Raw genomic sequence first — 17,826 nt, forward strand, 5'->3', positions numbered from 1 at the left:
ATTATGTCATGGCTTTATAAGCTTCTGATAGGCTAATTGACATCATTTGAGTCAATTGGAGGTGTACCTGTGGATGTATTTCAAGGTCTACCTTCAAACTCAGTGCCTCTTTGCTTGACATCATGGGAAAATCAAAAGAAATCAGCCAAGACCTCAGAAAACATTTTGTAGACCTCCACAAATCTGGTTCATCCTTGGAGCAATTTCCAAACGCCTGAAGGTACCACGTTCATCTGTACAAACAATAGTGCGCAAGTATAAACACCATGGGACCACGCAGCCATCATACCACTCAGGAAGGAGACGCATTCTGTCTCCTAGAGATGAATGTACTTTGGTGCGAAAAGTGCAAATCAATCCCAGAACAACAGCACAGGACCTTGTGAAGATGCTGGAGGAAACGGGTACAAAATTATCTATTTCCACAGTAAAACGAGTCCTTTATCAACATAACCTGAAAGATCGCTCAGCAAGGAAGAAGTCACTGCTCCAAAACCGCCATAAAAACCCAGACTACGGTTTGCAACTGCATATGTGGACAAAGATCGTACTTTTTTGAGAAATGTCCTCTGGTCTAATGAAACCAAAATAGAACTGTTTGACCATAATGACCATTATGTTTGGAGGAAAAAGGGGGATGCTTGCAAGCCGAAGAACACCATCCCAACCGTGAAGCATGGGGGTGGAAGCCTCATGTTGTGGGGGTGTTTTGCTGCAGGAGGGACTGGTGCACTTCACAAAACAGATGGCATGAAGAGGCAGGAAAATTATGTGGATATATTGAAGCAACATCTGAAAACATCAGTCAGGAAGTTAAAGCTTAGTTGCGATTGGGTCTTTCAAATGGACAATGACCCCAAGCATACTTCCAAAGTTGTGGCAAAATGGCTTAAGACAACAAAGTCAAGGTATTGGAGTGGCCATCACAAAGCCCTGACCGCTATCCTATAGACAATTTGTGGGCAGAACTGAAAAAGTGTGTGAGAGCAAGGATGCCTACAAACCTGACTCAGTTACACCAGCTTTGTCAGGAGGAATGGACCAAAATTCACCCAACTTATTGTGGGAAGCTTGCGGAAGGCTACCCGAAACGTTTGACCCAAGTTAAACAATTTAAAGGCAATGCTACCAAATACTAATTGAGTGCATGTAAACTTCTGACCCACTGGGAATGTGATGAAAGAAATTAAAGCTGAAATAAATCATTATCTCTACTATTATTCTGACATTTCACATTCTTAAAATAAAGTGTTGATCCTTAATGACCTAAGACAGGGAATTCTTACTAGGATTAAATGTCAGGAATTGTGAAACTGAGTTTAAATGTTTTTGGCTAAGGTGTATGTAAACTTCCCGAATTCAACTGTATGTGTGTGGATACCAGGGCCTGAACAATGCGGTGGCTCTGGACTTCCACTATTCAGAACAGATGCTCTACTGGACAGACGTGACCACTCAGGGCTCCATGATACGACGCATGAACATCAACGGCAGTAACATAGAGGTCAGTAGGGCGGTTGTCCGGTCTGTGACTCTCTCATTGAGTCTAAGGACAGCTGGACAGCTGGCTAGTCCTTGACTCTGATTGTACCATTGATCTGTTAGTGACTCTGATTGGTCAGTTGGCCTGTTTGTGACTCTCTGGTTGGGCAACTGACCTGTTAGTAACTTTCGGATTGGACATTTCCCCGGTCTGTGATTCTCATTAGACAGTAGGCTAGTTTATTTCTCTCTTATTGGACAGTTGGCCTTCCTGTGGCTGTGATTGGACTGTTGGCCAGTCTATGACTCTCTGATTGGCTCTTGTCCAGGTGCTGCACCGGACCTCCCTCAGTAACCCAGATGGATTGGCTGTAGACTGGGTGGGAGGGAACCTTTACTGGTGTGATAAGGGGCGGGACACCATCGAGGTGTCCAAGCTCAACGGAACCTTTCGGTCAGTCTTGGTGAACGCCGGCCTGAGGGAACCACGCGCTGTGGCTTTGGACGTACGCAACGGGTAAGAGGCACAGCCCAGAATATAATACTGTACTAGAAACTGCACTAGAAACTCCTGCATGGTCTGAGACTGAAGCTTTGTCACATGATATACCATTATATGATGAAATATAATGGTATATTAAGGACAGATATTCTTCCTGACAACATGTCCAAATTTAGGCTACAACTAAACTCAGCAACAAAAAAAGTCCTCTCACTGTCAACTGTGTTTATTTAACATGTGTAAATATTTGTATTAACAAGATTCAACAACTGAGACATAAACTGAACAAGTTACACAGACATGTGACTAACAGAAATTGAATAATGTGTCCCTGAACTAAGGGGGGGTCAAAATCTAAAGTAACAGTCAGTATCTGGTATGGCCACCAGCTGCATTAAGTACTGCAGTGCATCTCCTCCTCGTGGACTGCACCAGATTTGCCAGTTCTTACTGTGAGATGTTACCCCACTCTTCCACAAAGGCATCTGCAAGTTCCCAGACATTTCTAGGGGGAATGGCCTTATCCCTCACCCTCCGATCCAACAGGTCCCAGACGTGCTCAATGGGATTGAGATCCGGGCTCTTCGCTGGCCATGGTGTAATAATGGGATGTTGATGTAATGGTGTAATAATGGGATGCTGATGTAATGGTGTAATAATGGGATGCTGATGTAAGGGTGTAATAATGGGATGCTGATGTAAGGGTGTAATAATGGGATGCTGATGTAATGGTGTAATAATATGATGCTGATGTAATGGTGTAATAATGGGATGTTGATGTAATGGTGTAATAATGTGATCCTGATGTAATGGTGTAATAATGGGATGTTGATGTAATGGTGTAATAATATGATGCTGATGTAATGGTGTAATAATGTGATCCTGATGTAATGGTGTAGTAATGTGATGCTGATGTAATGGTGTAATAATGGGATGTTGATGTAAGAGTGTAATAATGGGATGTTGATGTAATGGTGTAATAATGGGATGCTGATGTAATGGTGTAATAATGGGATGCTGATGTAAGGGTGTAATAATGGGATGCTGATGTAAGGGTGTAATAATGGGATGTTGATGTATGGGTGTAATAATGGGATGCTGATGTAATGGTGTAATAATATGATGCTGATGTAATGGTGTAATAATGTGATCCTGATGTAATGGTGTAATAATGTGACGCTGATGTAATGGTGTAATAATGGGATCCTGATGTAAAGGTGTAATAATATGATGCTGATGTAATGGTGTAATAATGTGATCCTGATGTAATGGTGTAGTAATGTGACGCTGATGTAATGGTGTAATAATGGGATGTTGATGTAAGAGTGTAATAATGGGATGCTGATGTAATGGTGTAATAATGGGATGCTGATGTAATGGTGTAATAATGTGATGCTGATGTAATGGTGTAATAATGTGATCCTGATGTAATGGTGTAATAATGTGATCCTGATGTAATGGTGTAATAATGTGATCCTGATGTAATGGTGTAATAATGTGATCCTGATGTAATGGTGTAATAATGTGACCCTGATGTAATGGTGTAATAATGGGATGCTGATGTAATGGTGTAATAATGTGATCCTGGTGTAATGGTGTAATAATGTGATCCTGATGTAATGGTGTAATAAAATGATGCTGATGTAATGGTGTAATAATGTGATCCTGATGTAATGGTGTAATAATGTGATCCTGATGTAATGGTGTAATAATATGATGCTGATGTAATGGTGTAATAATGTGACCCTGATGTAATGGTGTAATAATGGGATGCTGATGTAATGGTGTAATAATATGATGCTGATGTAATGGTGTAATAATGGGATGTTGATGTAATGGTGTAATAATGTGACGCTGATGTAATGGTGTAATAATGGGATGCTGATGTAATGGTGTAATAATGTGACGCTGATGTAATGGTTTAATAATGGGATGCTGATGTAATGGTGTAATAATATGATGCTGATGTAATGGTGAAATAATGTGATCTTGATGTTATGGTGTAATAATATGATCCTGATGTAATGGTGTAATAATATGATGCTGATGTAATGGTGTAATAATGTGATCCTGATGTAATGGTGTAATAATGTGACGCTGATGTAATGGTGTAATAATGGGATGCTGATGTAATGGTGTAATAATGGGATGCTGATGTAAGGGTGTAATAATGGGATGCTGATGTAAGGGTGTAATAATGGGATGCTGATGTAATGGTGTAATAATGGGATGCTGATGTAAGGGTGTAATAATGGGATGCTGATGTAAGGGTGTAATAATGGGATGCTGATGTAATGGTGTAATAATATGATGCTGATGTAATGGTGTAATAATGGGATGTTGATGTAATGGTGTAATAATGTGATCCTGATGTAATGGTGTAATAATGGGATGTTGATGTAATGGTGTAATAATATGATGCTGATGTAATGGTGTAATAATGTGATCCTGATGTAATGGTGTAGTAGTGTGATGCTGATGTAATGGTGTAATAATGGGATGTTGATGTAAGAGTGTAATAATGGGATGTTGATGTAATGGTGTAATAACGGGATGCTGATGTAATGGTGTAATAATGGGATGCTGATATAAGGGTGTAATAATGGGATGCTGATGTAAGGGTGTAATAATGGGATGTTGATGTATGGGTGTAATAATGGGATGCTGATGTAATGGTGTAATAATATGATGCTGATGTAATGGTGTAATAATGTGATCCTGATGTAATGGTGTAATAATGTGACGCTGATGTAATGGTGTAATAATGGGATCCTGATGTAAAGGTGTAATAATATGATGCTGATGTAATGGTGTAATAATGTGATCCTGATGTAATGGTGTAGTAATGTGACGCTGATGTAATGGTGTAATAATGGGATGTTGATGTAATGGTGTAATAATGGGATGCTGATGTAATGGTGTAATAATGTGATGCTGATGTAATGGTGTAATAATGTGATGCTGATGTAATGGTGTAATAATGTGATGCTGATGTAATGGTGTAATAATGTGATCCTGATGTAATGGTGTAATAATGTGATCCTGATGTAATGGTGTAATAATATGATGCTGATGTAATGGTGTAATAATGTGATCCTGATGTAATGGTGTAATAATGTGACGCTGATGTAATGGTGTAATAATGGGACGCTGATGTAATGGTGTAATAATGTGACGCTGATGTAATGGTTTAATAATGGGATGCTGATGTAATGGTGTAATAATATGATGCTGATGTAATGGTGTAATAATGGGATGTTGATGTAATGGTGTAATAATGTGACGCTGATGTAATGGTGTAATAATGGGATGCTGATGTAATGGTGTAATAATGTGACGCTGATGTAATGGTTTAATAATGGGATGCTGATGTAATGGTGTAATAATATGATGCTGATGTAATGGTGAAATAATGTGATCTTGATGTTATGGTGTAATAATATGATCCTGATGTAATGGTGTAATAATATGATGCTGATGTAATGGTGTAATAATGTGATCCTGATGTAATGGTGTAATAATGTGACGCTGATGTAATGGTGTAATAATGGGATGCTGATGTAATGGTGTAATAATGTGACGCTGATGTAATGGTTTAATAATGGGATGCTGATGTAATGGTGTAATAATATGATGCTGATGTAATGGTGTAATAATGTGATCTTGATGTTATGGTGTAATAATGTGATGCTGATGTAATGGTGTAATATGATGCTGTCCCCTGTCCTGTTCATCAGGTACCTGTATTGGTCAGACTGGGGGGACAACCCGCATATAGGGCGGATCGGGATGGACGGCTCCAACAGAAGTGTGATCGTAGAGGATAAGATCACCTGGCCCAACGGCCTCACTCTGGACTTAATCAATGACCGCATCTACTGGGCCGACGCCAGAGAGGACTACATAGAGTTCGCCAGCCTGGACGGGAGTAACAGACACACGGGTAATGTATATTGTCATAGACAGAGAGATTACTATATTACAATTGCTTTCATGGAACATCAAACCTCTGTCGCATAATAAGTTATGTAATTATGTAATTATGTAATTATGTAATTCTGCCCAATGGACAGAGAGAGAGAAAGAAGACTGTTGTTCTGTCAGACTACTGATGAGGATCTCACATGGATGACGTCTGAATACCTTGTTACCAAACTTAGAACAATACATAATTACTGTCAGCCAATCAGCCATGCAGAACAATGCAGGGATACAGAGGAAGTTCCTGATTTGAATTCCTCACATTCACAAACCTCAGTTTGACACTAGAGTACGTTGCACACAAAGCATGCCTTCAGATGATTTATCTCCTCGCCCATGTCTTTGTCTTCATGGAGGTTTCATAGTAGAGTTGGGATCCAAAATTCTGTGTGTGTTCTGTATGTGTGGGCCTTGTCCTGACCTGACCATGGTTCCCATTGCCTGAAGCAAATAAATATTTTGGTTTTGTAGGTGGACACCGTTCTTGCAGTCAGATGACCAAATCGCCCTCTAATGCCCTCATGGGTGGAATGTTATTTATATTTTTCAACATTATTTTAAAAAACACACAAAAAAATCTGCCGTTACTATGCTGAACAGTTTTGTTGTCTTCTGTGATGTATATAAAGTGTAATATTGGAATGCAAACTCTAAATGTAATACATTTCAACTGTATATCTGACATGGTACAGGTGTCTTCTTTCTTTAAACCCATAACCATGTGTGTGAGGTGTATACTTTTCTTTCAAAGTAGATTTATTTAAGAACATGCTACATAACCCACAGATAGCAATGATGCTACATAACCCAGAGATAGTAATGGTGCTACATAACCCAGAGATAGTAATGGTGCTACATAACCCAGAGATAGTAGTGATGCTACATAACCCAGAGATAAGGTAGTGGTGAATCATAACCCAGAGATAGTAATGGTGATACATAACCCAGAGATAGTAATGGTGATACATAACCCAGATATAAAGTAGTGGTGCTACATAACCCAGAGATAAGGTAGTGGTGCTACATAGCCCAGAGATAGTAATGATGCTACATAACCCGAGATAAGGTAGTGGTGCTACATAACCCAGAGATAGTAGTGATGCTACATAACCCAGATATAGTAATAGTGCTACATAACCCAGAGATAGTAATGATGCTACATAACCCATAGATAGTAATGGTGCTACATAACCCAGAGATAGTAATGGTGTTACATAACCCAGAGATGGTAATGGTGCTACATAACCCAGAGATAGTAAGGGTGTTACATAACCCAGATATAGTAATGGTGCTACATAACCCAGAGATAGTAATGGTGCTACATAACCCAGAGATAGTAATGGTGTTACATAACCCAGAGCTAGTAATGGTGCTACATAACCCAGAGATAGTAATGAGGCTACATAACCCAGATATAAAGTAGTGGTCCTACATAACCCAGAGATAGTAGTGATGCTACATGACCCAGATATAGTAATGATGCTACATAACCCAGAGATAGTAGTGATGCTACATGACCCAGATATAGTAATGATGCTACATAACCCAGAGATAGTAGTGATGCTACATAACAAAGATATAAAGTAGTGGTGCTACATAACCCAGAGATAGTAATGATGCTACATAACCCAGAGATAGTAATGATGCTACATAACCCAGAGATAAGGTAGTGATGCTACATAACCCAGTAATGGTGCTACATAACCCAGATATAGTAATGGTGCTACATAACCCAGATATAGTAATGATGCTACATAACCCAGAGATAGTAATGATGCTACATAGCCCAGAGATAAGGAAATGATGCTACATAACCCAGAGATAGTAATGATGCTACATAACCCAGATATAGTAATGATGCTTCATAACCCAGAGATAGCAATGATGCTACATAACCCAGAGATAAGGTAGTGATCCTACATAACCCAGAGATAAGGTAGTGATGCTACATAACCCATATATAGTAATGATGCTACATAACCCAGATATAAAGTTGTGAGGTGCTGTCATGAATGTCTAATGCTCCATATCCATTTGCTTTGTGTTGGTCGTTGGGCATTGTGTGTCCATGGGTTATTTGACAGACAACATTGTGATGTAATTATGGCCCCCAGAGTTATGACCTGACTAGGAAAAAGTCTTGGACGCAGGTTTTCCTGGTCAAGTCACATGGTGGCCAGGTAAAACCCAGTGTAATGTGATACTAATTGCTTCAGTATTGTATGGCTGTGTGTTTGTGTCCACAGTGCTTACCCAGGACGTCCCCCACATCTTCGCCATGACTCTGTTTGAGGAGTACATCTACTGGACTGACTGGGAGACCAAGTCCATCAACAGGTGTCACAAGACCCTGGGTATCAACAAGACCACCCTGATCACTACCCTCCACAGGCCCATGGACATCCACATCTACCACCCTTACCGCCAGCCTGAGGGTACGAGATATGCATGTATAACACACATACACACTTACACATACTCACACACAACCACACACAACCATACTCAAGCACACACAACCAATGTGGTTGTTCCAGTTGAAACAGTCTCCCTCTCCCTGCTATGGTTCCAGTGTTTAACCACCCGTGCCAGACAGACAACGGTGGCTGTAGTAACCTGTGTCTACTGAGCCCCGGAGGGGGCTACAAGTGTGCCTGTCCCACCAACTTCTACCTGGCCAACGATGGACGCACCTGCATGTCCAACTGCACTGCCAGCCAGGTGAGGGACTGTGTGATGATATGGCCATAGGGGGGCCAGACAGCTAGGGGGCAGCAGAGCCTTTTGCGGAATGGGGGCTGCTTTGTGATTGGTTAATTAAACATAATTATCTCCACAGTACCTACTGTACAGTGTGTCATCAGCTTGTGTTCACTCTCTTTCTCTCTCTCCTCCTCTCTGCTCCTCTCACCTTCTCTCTCCTTCTCTCTTCCTCTCTCCTCTTCTTCTATGTTCTCCTCTCCTCCTTTATTCTCCTCTCCTTTCCTCTCCTTCTCTCTCCTCCTCCCTCCTCTCTCCTTCTCTGTCCTCTCTACTCTCTCCCTCCCTCCCTCCTCTCTCCTCCTCTCTAATACCCTCCTTTTCTTTCCCTCTCTCCTCCGTCCCCTCTCCTCCTCTCTCCTCTCCTCTTCTCTCCTCTTCTCTCCTCTTCTCTCCTCCTCTCCTCCTTCTCCCTCTTCTCTCCTCCCCCTTCTCATCTCGTCCTCTCCTATCTCCTCCTCTCTCCTCCTCCCTTCTCATCAAGATCATAGGTGTGTAAAGTGACATTATGTGAAAAACATTGTTTCCCAATCTCAGTTCTAGCCTTAGGAACAGAAAAAACAGCAGCGACTGTGAACGTTGTCCTCATCTCCTCTCCCCTCCTCTCTCCTCCTCTCTCCTCTTTCCTCCTCTCTCCTCCTCTCTCCTCTTTCCTCCTCTCTCATACTCTCTCCTCTCCTCTTTTCTTCTCTCCTCCTTTCTCCTCCTTTCCTCCTCCCACCTTTCTCCTCCTCTCTTCCTCTCTCTTCCTCTCTCCTTCTCTCTCCTTCTCTCTCCTCTCTCCTCCACTCTCCTCCTCCCTCTCTCCTCCTTTCTACCCTATCCTCCTCTACTTCTCTCCTCCTCTTCCCTACCCTCCTTTCTCCTTCTCTCCTCCCTCCTCTCTCCTCCTACCTCCTCTCTCCTCCTCGCCCACTCTCTCCTCCTCACCTACTCTCTCCTCCTCTCTCCTCCTCTCGCCTACTCTCTCCTCTCGTCCTTTCTCCTCCTCTCTCCTCTCCTACTTTCTCCTCTCTCCTCTCCTCCTATTTTTCATCTCTCCTCCTCTCTTCTCCTCCCTCCCTCCTTGCTCCTCCTCCCTCCTCTCCTCCTCCTCATCCTCTCCTCCTCCCTCCTCTCCTCCTCTCTCCTCCTCCCTCCTCTCTCCTCCTCTCTCCTCCTCCCTTCTCATCAAGATCATACGTGTATGAAGGGGCATTATGTGAAAAAGATTCCCAATCTCAGTTCTAGCCTTAGGAACAGACAAAAACAGCAGCGACTGTGAACATTGTCTTCATCTCCTCTTTCCTCCTCTCTCCTCTCTTCTCCTCTCATTGTCCAGTTTGTGTGTAAGAATGACAAGTGCATCCCCTTCTGGTGGAAGTGTGACACGGAGGACGACTGTGGGGATCACTCGGACGAGCCAGCAGAATGCCGTGAGTGTGCCACTTTTTCATCCAAAGTGACTACAGTATAGTACAGTGACTGCATACATTTGTAGTGTGTGTATGTGGTCCCTGTGGGAATTGAACCCACGATCTTGGCAAAGCCAGTGCTACGTAAATGATGATGAGTAAATGAGGAGTATGTGGATGCAAAGTCTCATGTATGTTTCTGCGGGATCTGAGGTTGTGGTGGCTGAGATGACAGGGTAGGAGAGGAAGATGGTTGGTGAAACTGCTATGGGCCTGTTTCAGACTTTGAAATAACCTCTGACTCCGTTGTTCCCTGTAGCTAAGTTCAAATGCCGGCCAGGCCAGTTCCAGTGTGGGACAGGCATCTGTACCAACCCAGCTTACATCTGTGATGGGGACAACGACTGCCAGGATCATTCGGACGAGGCCAACTGTGGTACATACTCTTTTATGTTCTCTGTCTGTCTCTCTGTCTGTCTGTCTGTCTCTCTCTTTCTCTCTCACTCTCTATATATTTCTTTCTCACCCACATACTCTCTCTTTCCCTCTCTCTTCCCCCTTCTGTCTATGCATCGTTCTCTCTCTGCCTCGTTCTTTGTCCTTCATATCTTCACCCCCTAACATCTATTCCTACCAGTCCTCTGTCGTCTCTCTGACACGTCTTGTCTGTCATCCTCTGTCGTCACTTTGACACGTCTTGTGTCTGTCATCCTCTGTCGTCTCTCTGACACATCTTGTCTGTCATCCTCTGTCGTCTCTCTGACAAGTCTTGTGTCTGTCATCCTCTGTCGTCACTCTGACACGTCTTGTGTCTGTCATCCTCTGTCGTCTCTCTGACACATCTTGTCTGTCATCCTCTGTCGTCTTTCTGACACGTCTTGTGTCTGTCATCCTCTGTCGTCACTCTGACACGTCTTGTGTCTCATCATCTGTCGTCTCGCTGACACGTATTGTGTCTGTCATCCTCTGTCGTCTCTCTGACACGTCTTGTGTCTGTCATCCTCTGTCGTCTCTCTGACACGTCTTGTGTCTGTCATCCTCTGTCGTCTTTCTGACACGTCTTGTGTCTGTCATCCTCTGTCGTCTTTCTGACACGTCTTGTGTCTGTCATCCTCTGTCGTCTTTCTGACACGTCTTGTGTCTGTCTATGTGTGATTGTTCTCCAGATATTCACGTGTGTCTGCCCAGTCAGTTCAAGTGCTCCCACCCCAGCCGCTGTATCCCGGGAATCTTCCGCTGTAATGGACAGGACAACTGTGGAGAAGGCGAGGACGAGACGGACTGCCGTGAGTCAACACCTCCTCTTTTTCCTTCCTATCTCCTCATCTGCATGCTTTATTGCATGTTATACATTTAGTATGGTGATACTGCTGTGTTGCACATGGTCTCTATGTAAAATAGATTGTATTTCAGTGAGACTAACCTGGATAGATGAATGTTAAATAAGAAATATACTGTTGTTATGGGTTGCTCTCTCCAGTCAGTAACAGTCGTCTGTCTGTTCTCGCTCCCTCTAGCCGAGGTCACCTGTGCGCCCACCCAGTTCCAGTGTGCCATCACCAAGCGCTGTGTCCCTCGTGTCTGGGTGTGTGACCGTGACAATGACTGTGTGGACGGATCGGACGAACCAGCAAACTGCAGTAAGACACCGCTCTTTTGTTTCAGAGGACTATTCTAGAATAATGACAGACATGAATATCAAGTTCAATATCCATGTTGCAGTAGAATACCTGTTTCTGCTAACATAACAAACTTTATTTTTATTTATTTCAAATCAAATCAAATCAAATGTATTTATATAGCCCTTCGTACATCAGCTGATATCTCAAAGTGCTGTACAGAAACCCAGCCTAAAACCCCAAACAGCAAGCAATGCAGGTGTAGAAGCACGGTGGCTAGGAAAAACTCCCTAGAAAGGCCAATACCTAGGAAGAAACCTAGAGAGGAACCAGGCTATGTGGGGTGGCCAGTCCTCTTCTGGCTGTGCCGGGTGGAGATTATAACAGAACATGGCCAAGATGTTCAAATGTTCATAAATGACCAGCATGGTCGAATAATAATAAGGCAGAACAGTTGAAACTGGAGCAGCAGTACAGTCAGGTGGAAGTTGAAACTGGAGCAGCAGCATGGCCAGGTGGCCATTCACCTTTATTTAACCAGGTAGGCTAGTTGAGAACAAGTTCTCATTAGCAACTGCGACCTGGCCAAGATAAAGCGTAGTAATTCGACACATACAACAACACAGAGTTACACATGGAATAAACAAAACATACATAATGAATTGCAGATGCACTAGATCTTTCAGACCTCATCAGATCCTCCTTCCACTTTATACTCAGTCTGTCATCTGGCCTGTGATAAGCCTCAGTCAGTCCCCTCTCCTCCCCCCTTCTCTCCCCCTCCTCCCCTCTCCCACCCCTCCTCTCCTCCCCCCTCCTCTCCTCCCCCCTCCTCCCCCCCCCCCCTCTCCCACCCCTCCTCTCCTCCCCCCTCCTCTCCCCCCCTCTCCCACCCCTCCTCTCCTCCCCCTCCAGCCCAGATGACGTGTGGTGTGGATGAGTTTCGCTGTAAGGACTCTGGTCGCTGCATCCCGGCCCGGTGGAAGTGTGACGGGGAGGATGACTGTGGAGACTCATCTGACGAACCCAAAGAAGAGTGTGGTGAGTGTTCTGTCTGTCACACAGGAAACGGAAAGCTCCAACAAGGGCTACAAAGCATTTCTCTGGATCCTCACCGTAGAATCTAGAGGACCGGTACAGCATCCATTACACTTTAATACAAAATTCACTCTCTCCCTCTCTGAATTCCCTATAACAACCCTTGAGATTGCCAACAAGATCATATGTGTATTGTAGAGGGGTATTTATCTCCTCTATGAAGGTTCATGCTATGATGTTAACCTCCTGTATGGTTTGTATGTACTGTGGTGTTATGGAGCTGAGGGTCTGACCCTTGTCTCTGTGTAGATGAGAGGACATGTGAGCCATACCAGTTCAGGTGTAAGAACAACCGCTGTGTCCCGGGTCGCTGGCAGTGTGACTATGACAACGACTGTGGGGACAACTCGGACGAGGACAAGTGTGGTATGTCTCTCTGTCATTCCTGTTACACGATCCATATCAATTGTTTGATTCTTGTGTGTTTGTTTTGCTTCCCAGTGTCTGTAGATGTTTTGTAACACACACTAAGACATTGTCATTTAGTTTGTCCTTAACTCATCTGTGATGTGTCTCACCTCATCTAATGTTTACCTTTCATTTCCCTCTCACTGACCTGTTGGCATGAGCCAGAGGTAGGTCTCCACTTTCAACCATCCCAATTTCACCAACCCCTAATGTCACTCTGCTCCTCCCCTCCCATTGCAGTCATTTATATGTCTGATGCTGTCCATTTCAACCCAGCCCCTCTGATATCTCCTCAGACAGTGACAGGTCAAAAGTAGGGCTTTTTTCTACAATCAAGTATTGTAATTTCCTACATGACCACCTGAGGCCACTGTACTCAACAAAGTTAATGACTTTGACGCTAAGACGCTAACTTCTGGGACCTTCCCAGTTGTGCTGCAGTCTAAGGCACTGTGTCGCAGTGATCGGGAGCACAATTGACCTAGCGTCGTCTGGGTTAGGGGAGAGTTTGGCCTGCTGGGATGTCCTTGTCTCATCACGCTCTAGCGACTCCTTGTGGTGGCCGGGCGCATGCACGCTGAAATGTGTCGCCAGGTGTACGGTGTTGCCTCCGACACATTGGTGAGGCTGACTTCTGGGTTAAGTGAGCAGTGTGGCTTGGCGGGGACGTGTTTCGGAGGACGCATGGCTCTTGACCTTCGCCTCTCCTGGAGTTGCAGCGATGGGACAAGACTAACTACCAATTGGGTATCGCAAAATTGGGGATAAAAAGGGGTAAAAAGTACAACAAAATGAAATAAAAACAAGCAGAGTGAAAGCACACAGCTATGTTACCAGTTTCAGTAAAGATGCAATGTTGTTTATCAGGCACCTAGGACATCTTCTATTGAATCTCTGGAGCTCTCACATCATTGTTTGGCCTCCCTCTATGTGTCCCTGCTTGTGGTGTGTTGTGAGGTGTTGTGGTTTGTTGTGTTGTGAGGTATTGTGTGGTGTTGTGTGTTGTTGTGATGTGTTGTTGTGGGTTGTGAGGTATTGTGTGGTGTTGTGTGTTGTTGTGAGGTGTTGTTGTCATTTTTGTTGTGGTTTGTTGTGTTGTGGGTTGTTGAGGTGTTATGAGGTGTTGTGTTATGAGGTATTGTGAGGTATTGTGGGTTGTTGAGGTGTTATGAGGTTTTGTGTTATGAGGTGTTGTGGGTTGTTGTGTTCAAATCAAATGTATTTATAAAGCCCTTCTTACATCAGCTGATGTCACAAAGTGCTGTACAGAAACCCAGCCTAAAACCCCAAACAGGAAGCAATGCAGATGTAGAAGCACGGTGGCTAGGAAAAACTCCTTAGAAAGGCAGGAACCCAGTGTTAGGTTCTTATTTTTCAGAGTAAATAACTCAGACACTAGAGAAGCTTTAACCAAGTTTAATTCTTCCCAAAGGTTCTGTACAGCTGTATTCATACAACCCAACACTTCTCCCATCCATATATATATATATATATATATATATATCCCACATAAGACACTCCTCCTTCTCGCCTATCCTTATATGTTATGGTTTAACAGGAAAAGAGTAACAAGATACCAAACCCTTATTGGGGTGGAGATTATAACAGAACATGGCCAAGATGCTCAAATGTTCATAGATGACCAGCAGGGTCAAATAATAATAATCACAGTGGTTGTCGAGGGTGCAACAGGTGAGCACCTCAGGAGTAAATGTCAGTTGGCTTTTCATAGCCAATCATTCAGAGTATCTCTACTGCTCCTGCTGTCTCTAGAGAGTTGAAAACAGCAGGTCTGGGACAGGTAGCATGTGCGGTGAACAGGTCAGGGTTCCATTGCCGGCCAGGTGGACTGGGGACAGCAATGAGTCATCGAGAGAGAGAGACAGAGAGAGAGAGAGAGAGAGAGAGAGAGAGAGATTCACACAGGACACATGATAAGACAGGAGAAATACTCCAGATATAACAGACTGACCCTAGTCCCCCGACACATAAACTACTGCAGCATAAATACTGGAGGCTGAGACAGGAGGGGTCGGAATACACCATGGCCCAATCTGACGATACCCCCGGACAGGGCCAAACAGGCAGGGTATAACCCCACCCACCTTGCCAAAGCACAGCCCCCACACCACTAGAGGGATATCTTCAACTACCAACTTACCATCCTGAGACAATGCCGAGTATAGCCCACAAAGATCTCCGCAACGGCACAACCCAAGGGAGGGCACCAACCCGGACAGGAAGATCACGTCAGTAACTCAACCCACTCAAGTCACGCACCCCTTCTAGGGACGGCATGGAAGAGCACCAGTAAGCCAGTGACTCAGCCCCTGTAATAGGGTTAGAGGCAGAGAATCCCAGTGGAGAGAGGGTAACCGGCCAGGCAGAGACAGCAAGGGCAGTTCGTTGCTCCAGTGCCTTTCCGTTCACCTTCACACTACTGGGCCAGACTACACTCAACCATAGGACCTACTGAAGAGATGAGTCTTCAATAAAGACTTAAAGGTTGAGACCGAGTCTGCGTCTCTCACATGGGTAGGCAGACCATTCCATAAAAATGGAGCTCTATAGGACAAAGCCCTGCCTCCAGCTGTTTGCTTAGAAATTCTAGGGACAATAAGTATGTACGGCAGGACCAAATCAAAAAGATAGATAGGAGCGAGCCCATGTAATGTTTTGTAGGTTAGCAGTAAAACCTTGAAATCAGCCCAGCCTTAACCTCTCTGGTACCTCAACAACAGCCAGTGAAATTACAGGGTGCCAAATTCAAAACAACAGAAATCCCATAATTAAAATTCCTCAAACATACAAGTATTTTACACCATTTTCAAGATAAACTTCTTTTAAATCCAGCCACAGTGTCCTATTTCAAATAGGCTTTACAGCGAAAGCACACCAAGCGATTATTTTAGGTCAGTACCTAGTCACAGTATACCATACAGCCATTTTCGAGCCAAGGAGAGGGCTCAGAAAAGTCAGAAATAGCAATTCAATTCATCACTAACCTTTGATGATCTTCATCAGATGGCACTCACAGGACTTCATGTTACGCAATAAATGTGTGTTTTGTTCGATAAAGTTAATCTTTAGGTCCAAAAACCTCATTTGAAATTGGTGTGTTATGTTCAGAAATGCATTGTCTCAAACAAACATCCGGTGAAAGTGCAGAGAGCCACATCAAATTACAGAAATACTCATCATAAACATTGATAAAAGATACAAGTGTTAAACATACGAATGCAGATAAACTTCTCCTTAATGCAACCGCTGTGTCAGATTTCAAAAAGGCTTTACGACGAAAGCACACTTTGCTTAATATGTATTAGGTCAGCGCCTAGACACAGAAACCCATACAGCCATTTTCCAATCAAGGAGAGTGTCACAAAAGTCAGAAATAGCATTCAAATTAATCACTTACCTTTGATCTTCATTTGGTGGCACTCCCAGGTCACCATGTTAGACAACAAATGTTCGATAAAGTTCATCTTTATGTCCAAATACCTCAGTTTTGTTGGTGCGTTTAGTTCAGAAATCCAAAGGCACAATGCGAGCTCTCAACACCAAGACGAAAAGTCAAAGTACAATAAAAGATAGTAGAAACATCAAACGTCAAACAATGTTTAAAATCAATCCTCAGGTTGTTTTTGTCATAAATAATAAATAATATTTCAACCTGACAAAAGTTTTGTCAATGGAAAAGGTAAACAATGCCTAAAGACTGGTCACATGTTGAGGAAGCCATAGAGATCATGAACTGGGTCCTAAGTCTTTGTATGGTGGATAGGCTTTCAATGGAAAAACAGCCTTTCAAAATAATAGGACTTCCTGGTTGGATTTTCCTCTGGTTTTCACCTGCCATATCAGTTCTGTTATACTCATAGACATTATTTTAACCGTTTTGGAAACTTTAGAGTGTTTTCTATCCAAACATACTAATTATATGCATATCCTAGCTTATGGGCTTGAGTAGCAGGCAGTTTAATTTGGGCACGCTTTTCATCCAAAATTCAGAATGCTGCCCCCTACCCTAGTGAAGTTAACAGGAAGCCAGTGTAGAGAGGCTAGCACTGGAGTAATATGATGTTGTTGGGAGGTGGTGTGTTGTGATTTGTTGTGAGGTGTGTTTTTGTGATGTGGTGTGTTGTGAGCTGAGGTGATGTGGTGTGATGTGTTGTTGTGAGCTGAGGTGTTGTGGTGTGTTGTGAGGTGTTGTTATGTGTTGTGGTGTGGTGTGTTGTCTGTTGTGAGGTGGTGTGTTGTGATTTGTTGTGAGGTGTGTTTTTGTGATGTGTTGTGAGCTGAGGTGAGGTGATGTGGTGTGATGTGTTGTTGTGAGCTGAGGTGGCGTGGTGTGTTGTGAGGTGTTGTTATGTGTTGTGGTGTAGTGTGTTGTCTGTTGTGAGGTGGTGTGTTGTGATTTGTTGTGAGGTGTGTTTTTGTGTTGTGGTGTCTTATGAGGTGGTGTGGTGTGTTGTGATGTGATGTGCTGTCTTGTGGTGTTTTGTGAGGTGGTGTGTTGTGAGGTGTTATGAGGTGTCATTGTGTGTTGTGGTGTCTTATGAGGTGTTGTGGTTTATGAGGT

General features: G+C 43.4%; 1 protein-coding gene across 3 annotated transcripts in view; it reads left to right on the top strand.

The window, feature by feature from the left end:
• LOC116354436 (low-density lipoprotein receptor-related protein 1-like) overlaps positions 1–17,826 on the top strand; it is a 224,550-nt gene that overhangs the window by 185,229 nt on the left and 21,495 nt on the right. For all 3 annotated transcript variants that reach the window (XM_031794590.1, XM_031794591.1, XM_031794592.1), the window contains exons 59-69: positions 1,385–1,504; positions 1,812–1,999; positions 5,722–5,927; positions 8,212–8,400; positions 8,538–8,686; positions 10,047–10,140; positions 10,439–10,555; positions 11,286–11,405; positions 11,637–11,759; positions 12,654–12,779; positions 13,086–13,202. In XM_031794590.1, coding sequence (XP_031650450.1) covers positions 1,385–1,504; positions 1,812–1,999; positions 5,722–5,927; positions 8,212–8,400; positions 8,538–8,686; positions 10,047–10,140; positions 10,439–10,555; positions 11,286–11,405; positions 11,637–11,759; positions 12,654–12,779; positions 13,086–13,202 — 1,549 coding nt within the window. The remainder of the gene's footprint in view (positions 1–1,384; positions 1,505–1,811; positions 2,000–5,721; positions 5,928–8,211; positions 8,401–8,537; positions 8,687–10,046; positions 10,141–10,438; positions 10,556–11,285; positions 11,406–11,636; positions 11,760–12,653; positions 12,780–13,085; positions 13,203–17,826) is intronic.

Source organism: Oncorhynchus kisutch, linkage group LG17 (assembly GCF_002021735.2).
Source record: "Oncorhynchus kisutch isolate 150728-3 linkage group LG17, Okis_V2, whole genome shotgun sequence".
In the NCBI taxonomy this organism is placed as follows: Eukaryota; Metazoa; Chordata; class Actinopteri; order Salmoniformes; family Salmonidae; genus Oncorhynchus; species Oncorhynchus kisutch.